Source organism: Berghia stephanieae, chromosome 4, assembly GCF_034508935.2.
Source record: "Berghia stephanieae isolate SIO BIC M18660-M18661 chromosome 4, UCSD_Bste_1.3, whole genome shotgun sequence".
In the NCBI taxonomy this organism is placed as follows: Eukaryota; Metazoa; Mollusca; class Gastropoda; order Nudibranchia; family Aeolidiidae; genus Berghia; species Berghia stephanieae.
Window position 1 is genome coordinate 26,881,009 of NC_088363.1, and position 10,000 is coordinate 26,891,008.

Consider the following 10,000-nt stretch of genomic DNA (forward strand, 5'->3'; position numbering starts at 1 on the left):
TGTTGTATTCAACACCAACTAGGCATGACTTCACTTCATTCCTCCCTGATGAACCCATCTATCTGCGAGCATTGTAGGAAAAAAACAAACGAGATAAGAATATTAAATAATGCGCGCTCCAAACAAACTAATATATATATATATATATAGGTAGATAAAGAGATATATAGATAGATAATAGAAAGATAGATAGGTTATTATTCTTTTATAGGGGGCGGGGGAGCAAAATTGTATGTGACATATTTGTCGTATCAACCCTTAAATGAATTGGTCGATTGAATGAAAAATGAAAAAGAAGTTGTACCGAAAGAAAGAAATAATCCCTGGTCGACAGAAAGACAGAGTGATAAAAAGATGGATGGACGAATAGATAGACAGACAGATAAACAGACAGATGAAAGGATGCTTATAACGTGATATACATAATGTGTATGGGCGTAGGAGAGAGAGAAAGAGAGATAGAGATAGAGAGAGAGAGAGAGAGAAGAGAGCGAGAGAGAAAATGAATGAGATTGAAATAGTGTGTGTGTGTATGTGTGTGTGTGTGCATATGTACATATTTATGTGTGTCTGTGTGTGAATCTTTATTTTTAATTCTATTATTCAATTGCCTATTACACACACACACACACACACACACAGAGAGAGAGAGAGAGAGAGAGAGAGAGAGAGAGAGAGAGAGGAGAAAGAAAGAGTGAGCGAGAGAGAGAGAGAGAGAGAGAGAGAGAGAGAGACAGTGAGAAAGAGCTAGTGTGTTTGTGTGTACATATATGTATGTTTGTTTGTGTGTGTGTGTGTGTGTGTGTGTGTGTGTCTGTGTGTGAATTTTTATTTTAAACTCTATTACCCGCTTGCCTATTCCATTTTAGCATTCGCATTGTCGAATTAGCACAAAGATCATCTAAAAGATAAATAATTTTATTTGTTGGGATGGCATCTTGTAACGGATTTGGCGTTCAAATAGATAAACAAGTTGCAATCTAAATGTTGGCGAATAAAACAAGAAGCCAAGATAAATCTATCTGGTGAACATTATCAATTGTTGTAATTTTTTAAACACCTAATATTTCAAATGTTTTTTATGATATTGTTTTGAAACTGACTACAGACTGAACATAATGTTCTGGGCATTTTTATTTCAAGAAATATCATTGGCATGTTTCTCCGGCAAAAAAAAAATTATATATTTGGCGAGCTTTGTCCAAAACGCAGATACCCAAGAATGACGGAAATTTACATAATATTTCGCTGCTTTTTCGTTTTGATCACTGTTATTGTTGCATGGAATTTCTCGCAAGTTGGATAACCTGGTATTTCGATTTTTTAAGTATTGCATAATGGGTTTGAGAAATAATAAAAAAAAAAGAAGAGCAGCGGGTGTGATGACCTTGAAGCGGGAGACAAAATATCAGTCAAAATATATTTTCTGAATTCATAACAACCATAGATTAACCCACCCACCAATGAAATCATCCTACTGATTTCTGTATTTTTTATTGTTTTCGATGTTTCTGGCCGAAATAGCGTCTGATGGCTTTCTTTACCTTAAGAATAATTACCAGTGTGATCAAGATATCGACGTCAAAATAATTTTATTAGTTAAATGTCCCTTTTAAACTTGAGTTTTTATATAGCGCAATATCCACTTAACATGCTCAACGCGCTTTACAAAGGAACCCTGACCAATAGCAACACATAACATGTAGAAAGAGACATGACGTCTGTTAGGCGATATTACCATTATTCCGACACAGACAACGCTGTTAACGACCAGGTATTCATTTTACACCTGAGTACGGTGAAAGGATATGAGTAACGAGCCTTTCCCAAGGACCCTAATATGCGCCAAGCGAGGCTTGAAATCAGGATCTTCCGATCCAAAAGGGAGGTCATACTACAAGACCACATAGCCGCATTTAAAAGAGGAATCGAAAAATATGCCGTTGCTGTCACCAGTCACTGCCAATGCTGAGTGCTGTTTGACTTAGACTAAAGATCTGAAACACTGTAAATGAAACAGTCTCAGACTAAGCAAGAAAGACAAATACAAGAAGACGAAAAAACATCCAAAAAAATCTGCCTTCCTAGTCGAGGGAGGTTGTTTTTGGATAGTTTTTTTTATCTTGTATTCTATATTTTTTTCATGCTTTGTCTGGTACTGCTTCATCCACACTATTTTAGATCTTTTTATTTAACACTTTCCTAATTCATCACTTTGACTCAGACTTGGACTTATATTTTGAGATAAGGACTTCACTTGAATTTTACTTAAATCTCATATTTCTCCCATTTACCAGGTGATAAGCCCCAAAGACTTAAACGTTACTTTAGCAGAGAGAGTATTCTCGGACGAAAGATTTTCCCAGTTCCAGCTTGCTCTGTACGTTTCTGGAATGCTGAAGACGTTGAAACAGAGAAGGCGGTCGATTACAGTCTTGGCGCCCACAGACGCTGCTTTTGCCAAACTGCCTAAAGATGTTTTAGATCGCATTCTTTCGGATGCCAGTACAGCTGAAAGTAAGTATGAATAGTCAGTTAGGAGCGAAACGGTCGAGTTATAATGCATTACACTTACACCCGGAGGACTCGGATTACAAGTCCCTCTGTTTTTCTGTGTGTGTGGTGGGGGGGGGGGGGTGGGGTGTTCTTGAGGAAGACATTTAGCCCACCACTAATCACTTTTGTGGCGCTGCTTTGCCGTTGACTCAAAGTTTATCTCGGTCTTTATTCGAGATTGACCCTAAGACGAATTTCTCCATTGAGATGAATGGAAATTTTATAGATCTTTGGCCCGATGCATGCACCTGGTAAGCAATATTTTCTTGGAAAATGAGTTAAACTAGAGCATTTATACAGAGCAATATCCACTGGGCATGCTCAAAGCGCTTCACAAAGGGCAGCTAGCCAACAACAACACTTAACATGTAGGACGAGACATGACACCTATTAGGTAATAAAAATTTCATTTTTTTCCGATAGTGACAACGCTGTTAACGTCAGGGTACACATTTTACACCCGAATACGGTGAGAGAATGCGAATAAAGAGCCTTTTCCAATGATTCAAATATGAGTCGCTAAGTGCGGGACTCGAACCCTTCACCTTCCGATCCGAAGGCGAGTGTCATACCATTATACCACATAGCCGCACATTGGAAAAAAAACATTACTCCAGGAGTCATAGTTTCTTTCCTATTTTTCAAGTTTGCATAATTGGTGGAAAAATAATTGCATTTTATCTGATCACAACCGGCGCTTAAGCTTTGTTTTCCAACCAAGTTTATGTTTGATTTTCTCAGCTGCATTATACTGTTGCTTAATAGGTTCACACACAGAGTCACATAATAACATTTCATTATTTTTACTTGATCCGGCAAGAATTCTTCCATTGCGTACCCTCGTACTTAGTAAGTTGTCTGGTATCATAAATTTGTTAGGGGATGATTGGATTGTCTTTCTCGATGGAATGCCTGTATAAATCAAATTGTTGAATAAATTTCTCTGGTAAAGAACCACGATATCAAAACATGGCACATTAAAACGGAAGGTCGCTTCAATCTTGATGGTAGGTTTTTTTTTTATCAATTTTTGGTATTCCAGCTCAAGGTGCTTGAAATTTTTGAGTTTCTAAAATGTGTCGGTGAATGATATTTTAAGAGAGAGACATTATATATTCCAAGAAATAAAATGATTACTTGGCAACATGATGTATTGAGATTTCATCGTCACATGTTTAAGATAAATTGTTCGTCGTGCTTTCTTTCTCCATTTTATAATTTTCTAAAATCGATGAACAAATTTTGGCAATTAGGTGTGAACAATACGCTCAAGGAAGTAATTTCATGCCGGTTGTGATGGTCTCGCTAGTCCGTTAAATCTTGTTAAAATTTATTACTGTCAAGAAAACTAAGGTTTGAGTTATAGATGGATAAGGACACGTAACAAAATTAATACAATCTAAGTGTTTATACAGTAAATATGACATGTAATGTTTGCAGTGCAATTTAGTTAAATAGTTATATTCATAAAAGATTGAATATCAACTTTTACTAATTTACTTATCCGAACTAGCGATGACATGAGCTGAAGCCATTCTTTGGTTGTTCCTGGTGACTTCACAAAGCCCATTTTAAACATGTCAATAAACCTTTCTCGGAAAAGCTACTTTCATTAACACCACGTGCCCACAGTGCACGCCATATATCGTTATCAAGGAGCGATTGGCGCCATAACTTGACATAATAAATCTTAGGATGTAATGAGTTTGACATAAAAATAGCATTAAAGTGAGCTAAACATTTCTTTATTTTTAAAGAAAAAGATATAATTTATATTTCAATATTGTGGAGAAGACATAGTCAAACGTATCTGTTATATAAACCTGATTTTGGACATCATAAAATGTTGTGAGCTGAATTAGAGACTATATATAAGGTGTATAAGTTCCAGGTATTTATAGTATGCGTTTATGAAGAATCACCAAGTCTACCACAAGTCAGTCGTAACAATAGGCACGACTATGTCGTGGAATCTCAAATGTTTATGAGTGAGAGATTGAGAGGATATATTTAGTGAGCAATAATCGCTGAATTGGAAGTCAAAAAAGCAAAAACAAAGAGCTGATGACGCCACCTTTGTTCGTTCTATATTTATTTTTTTTTCACATTCAGGGGTTGTCACATAGTGAAAGGCGTGACATATACCGATGCATTGTAAAATTCTACTGGCCGTAGAAGAGCTGATTGCGTCACTTTTATTAAATCTGCATTCACTTTCATTTTCAGAGGTTGTAAGACGTCATATAGTGAAAGGCGTGACATGTGCTGATGCCGTTGTTGTATCGATGGGATTGAAGACTTTAGACGGTGATCGTCTCTTGTTTAGATGTAAAAAGAACGGTCTGAGAGTCAACAAGGCTAACGTGATTAGTCAAGATAAAGTTGCCTACAACGGGGTGCTCCACAGTATTGACACGGTCTTGTTGCCAGATTCAGGTTTGTTGTTTTAACTTTTAAAACGCGATCGTCAAACGGATACAAAGCTGGTGGAGGCCGTGGATTGTAAAAAGCAATAAACAAAAATGAATATGACAGCTTCAAAAAAGAACAAAAGATGGGTCTACCGTCTATTGTTTTTTTAAGTTATAGATTTATATTCTAATTTTTGTTGTTAATGGCTTAATGAAGGTTTTGAACCAGAAACCTTCCGTGTTAGGTACTTTTTTTCTTTTTGAGGCTGTTATATTAATTTTGTTTGTTGCTTTCACGATCTACTATGATGGGTCATAATGTTTTTCAAATCTACTTTTCGACTTAAAATAAATTATTGCGTTTTTCAGTTAACCCATGGAACGTCCCCATGCCTCACTGCTGTTGTGTTACTAAAATGTTTATTTTTATAAAGGAGAGAGGCATATGAGACCAGAACGTTCTTTTCTAATGCCAGTACCCAGTAGTAAAAGATAGAAACCACTTTGACATGTATCAATATGGGTTCATATAAATTTCTTTCATGAAATCACAACGATATTTGATCAGTTTCATAATAATTGTAAACGAAAAGAAATATCTGTAAGCAGGAAAAAAATAATTAGAAAGAAAGAAAATGTGTGTATAGACACATTCGATTCCGTCTGTGGCTTATTACCTTATGTCATTGAGTTGGAGGTGTGGGTCCAGGAGAAGGAAGAACCTCATCATAAAAGACCCCATCAAAAGAATGCCTCCATTCAACAATGCCGGGAAATACTGGGTTTCCTCAAAACGCCTTTGAACAGGACATGGCAGAACTGCATCAAGTATGTGCAGATGGAAACTTGGGGACAAAGATGCCTGCCGGATATGTCAGGCAACTCCAGAGACCAGCTATCACATGGACCTCCCAGTAAGTTAACTTACAGGTAGCTATGAAACAGTTCTTAGGGCGGAGGAAAACTTCCAAAGCTGGATTGACGAGATGAATTTGGAGGTGTAGCCATACGCTACTACTACTACCTTATTTCATTAATGTCTTGGCAGGAGTCAATAATTTATTAATGACAGCATATTTCTCTATTTAGTTAAAAGTAGAATATTAATCTCATGAAGTTCTATAGTAAACATGTCTCTCAATCCACAGTGAAAAAAGCATCAGAACTTATGCACGACATGCGCCTGGACAAATTCCTAAAACTTGCAAGGGAGGCTGGTTTAAACGACACAATAGATAATGAAGACATTACTCTTTTTACTCCTTCTAATAAGGCTATAGAACGTAAGTATCTATCAATCTTCGTGTCCATTCATCTTTATATTTAACTAACGATTTATACCACAGTCCAATTTTCAATCTGTTTATCCACCAATCCACAAATATATCTAGCTTCTCATTTATTCAACCGTTTATTTTTTAATGCACTAGTTATTTACCTTTCTCTCTATCTGTCTGTCTCTAACTTTTTAAAAAGACTCCACAAAATGTATAAAATAACGCTTTGTACCGACATGTACTTATTCGTAGTTCTGTTAAGCCAAATTGTTGTGCCCCCCTTGTCGTGAATGAAATACTCTCAAAGCAACGAAACTATTATCCTTTCAAACAATGTTAAATCAAGCCCATATTGCGTTCCGCTACCAGACCTGCAGAATATGAGGACATAGCTTTATACCAATTTGCATTTGCTTGATTAACCATGGTTCATGTGCCCACCACCACAGCCCTAGGTGAGACATAATGCTATTATCGTCTTCTCTATTAGTGTAACAGTGTCGTGGCTTTTCTGTACGCTGTCTCGTCTTGTCATAATAGACAAACCATGTTAAACGTGGTCATTTGTTGGATGGTGTGCCTATAATAATATATAATTCTGATCCCTGCAAATTGTCCTATTGGTTAGTCACTTTATACCCACCATCTCAAGGCGGTATTATTTCAGGATGGATCAGACAGTAACCATCGTTAACTTAACCTTAACGATGGCTACGACCAGGCCCTGAAAAGTGAATATTATAGAGTTTTAAGTAATAGTCAATACTAATCTTTGAATTTTTACAATAAAAGAAATTGTATTAATTATAGACCATAACGAATTCTAGAAATTAACCCCAAGTATCATGTTTGTGTCTATAGATAGTATGCACTTGTCTCAGAAGCTCACAACATTGCCGTCCGGAGTATAACGGACCAACACACAAAACTATGCGTAACCATGAACGTTTATAGTTGGTTAATACAGTTTAGTGAGAATTACCATAAACAATGGATGCCAAACCATAACAAAAAACAATAACAAATGCCTGAGTGATGTCAACTTCGATCTATCTATAGTTGTGTGTGTTGGTCCGTTATATTTCCAGATGGCATGTTGTAAGTTTCTTAACCAAGCGGACAGCATCTATAATCAATTCAATTTCCAGTACATAACTCATCCCGACAAAACACCGCTTCGAGACGTGATGTCCAAAATTGATTATTTTTTAATGATGAAGTTTTTAAAAAGTATTCCTTCCGAGCCATCGGGCCCATTGAGCCGGAGTTTATCCCGGTTTATATAGCTTGAAACGGACAATAGCAATTGCTTGCTACCCTTTTGATAGGATGCTAGTCTATTGCAAGGTACTTTATGTCAAATCTAACAGACCCAGCAACCCAATCACTGCTGGGTGGACAGGGTTGTCAGAAAAAAATCTCGACTGCACCCGGGATCGATCTCGGTCCATTTGATTGTGAAGCGAGTGCTCTATTAACTGAGCTATCGGGACCCCCATTTTTATTTTTGGGAATTAAATTAACCTTAAATTTCTGTGTTGATAAAATTTTACTTCAATTTTCTTCAGGTTTACCAGCTCCTTACTTGGCAGCTCTCAGCAAAGAGCCGTTAAAAATGAAGAGGATGTTGAAGTACCACATAGCTAATGGGAGATTGTCGGAAAGCTCTCTTGTAGGAGATACGTCTTTGGCCACGAAGGCTGGGAAGGACAAGATCAAAGTCAATATTTACAGAAACGTTAGTAGGTTTGGAACGAGGGAAATAAATGATATCAATATTTCAATTATCATATGTTCACAAGTACACACCTGCCTACATGAAAATTTAAAAATTCGTAATTCTTAATAGAAGGAACGAAATTAACCAGTAGATTCTTGACCAATCAAACAAATGGAATTTGTGACACACCTTCACACGTGGTCGGACAAACTGGTTGTTTATAAACAATAGCGTGAATGAAATGGACCTCTCTCTGATCATTGTTATTGCTTTTATACCACCAAACAAGTGACTAGTTACTTTTATCGATCATGCTATAAACGTTAAAGTTTACATATAGTTTTCTGTGTTGGTTCTATTGATCAAGCGGTAGAACACTGGGTATTTTACTTAGACTCATACAATCAATAGCAAGACCTGTGTAGTTCGCTATGTTTACCAATCATTGCCATTGTTTACATAATGACGACTGTCCGAGAGGCGTGGTTATCTAAGTGTCTTTTGACGTCACTCAGCAAGCTCTTTGTTTTTATTATTTTTCGACAGCCACCAGTGATTTATTTTCACTAAATAATATCAACGTGAGAATGAATTTTAAAGGTAATATACAGACTTGTGTGATGGTATGTTTAATTTAGTTGGTGGATGGTGTAAGTATTTTAACTAAACACATAGCATCATTAGATAAAATAGAAGTCGCTATAGTTCACTTTATATACTACCTATTTTGCCGTCACCCGTGTTAAAACAACACTTCAAAATTCTCAAAATTATGTAGTCTGGCATCAACGCTCGTGAAGTTCTGAAATTAAAGCCAAACTTTTTGTAACGCCGCGATTTTCTCGTAGCTGACGGCAGGTTATATTTGGTTGTGGCCAATAGGTTAATAGTAATTATTTTGAAATAGAGATGAAAGAAATGGACTTTGATAAACTGAATTGATTGATATACATACAGTGAGATCATACACAACATAAAAAAAATCATATTATATTTTTGTCAGAGACATATTGGTGTGGTCATAAGCCTACTTTAATAATAAATGTAATTTTGTTTGCTTGGACTCATCATATTTATATAAAACAAAAGGTTGTGGTGCAGCTATGTGGTCTAGTGGTATGACACTCGTTTTCGAGTCGGAAGGTCCTGGGTTCGAGCCTAGCTCTCTTTACTCACATTCTCTCACCGTACTCAGGTGTAAAATTAGTACCCGGTCGTTAACAGCGTTGTCTCTGTCCGAAAAAATTGTAATATCGCCTAACAAGCGTCATGTCCCGTCCTACATGTTAAATGTTGCTGTTGACCAAGGACCCCTTGTAAAGCGCTTTGAGCACGTTTAGTGGATATTGCGCTATATAACAACTTATAAAAAATCAAAGTGGAACACTGTCTTTTATAGGATTCATAATGTTAAGAGATCTGGTTCTATACCCTCCTTCCAAACGAAACAACACGAGTAAAAAAAAAAAGATAAATTTTATCATAAAATAACATTGAAACAATCGACTACCTCTCGTATGGCCGAATTGTTATCTTTAACCAAGTGCTGTAAATACCAGCCAGCCGACTTTGATCGCAGTAAGTGTGCTGTTGAGCGATAATGAGCTCAAATTCAAGTGTTATTTATGATCTCGGCATATTAGGCGGTTAGCTGTAGATGTCATATTTATAAATATCGCCTATACACTTCTATTAGTATATTTATTTCTCATTGAAACCATTGTCTCGTCGAGCATTGAAGTCGAAGTAGTGATGAGTTATTGCCGTGACCAGGTGGGTTGAAGGTGGTCAAATACCGATAGAACCCGTTTTGTATCGCACTGGGCCGAGTCCCTCTTCGGGCATTTTTTTATTTGTTTCATTGGTCAATGTTATTAACCAACACCGCCCCCCCCCCCCCCCTCGCCCAATTGCGCATAGGCAGCAGCAGCTTCTTATGGTTCACACTATTATGTTATGACGATCGACCCAATCAGCAAAGTCCGGTCCGCATTCGTGCACCGTCGCGAACCCGCCTGGTAGCATCGTCACAACAC

The 10,000-nt window shown here is 37.0% G+C and overlaps 1 protein-coding gene across 12 annotated transcripts in view; it reads left to right on the forward strand.

Moving 5' to 3' along the window:
* The window catches only part of LOC144970340 (transforming growth factor-beta-induced protein ig-h3-like), a 99,859-nt gene that overhangs the window by 83,713 nt on the left and 6,146 nt on the right, over positions 1–10,000 (forward strand). For all 12 annotated transcript variants that reach the window (XM_078909866.1, XM_078909867.1, XM_078909870.1 and 9 more), the window contains 4 exons: positions 2,298–2,517; positions 4,783–4,992; positions 6,116–6,250; positions 7,813–7,982. In XM_078909866.1, coding sequence (XP_078765992.1) covers positions 2,298–2,517; positions 4,783–4,992; positions 6,116–6,250; positions 7,813–7,982 — 735 coding nt within the window. The remainder of the gene's footprint in view (positions 1–2,297; positions 2,518–4,782; positions 4,993–6,115; positions 6,251–7,812; positions 7,983–10,000) is intronic.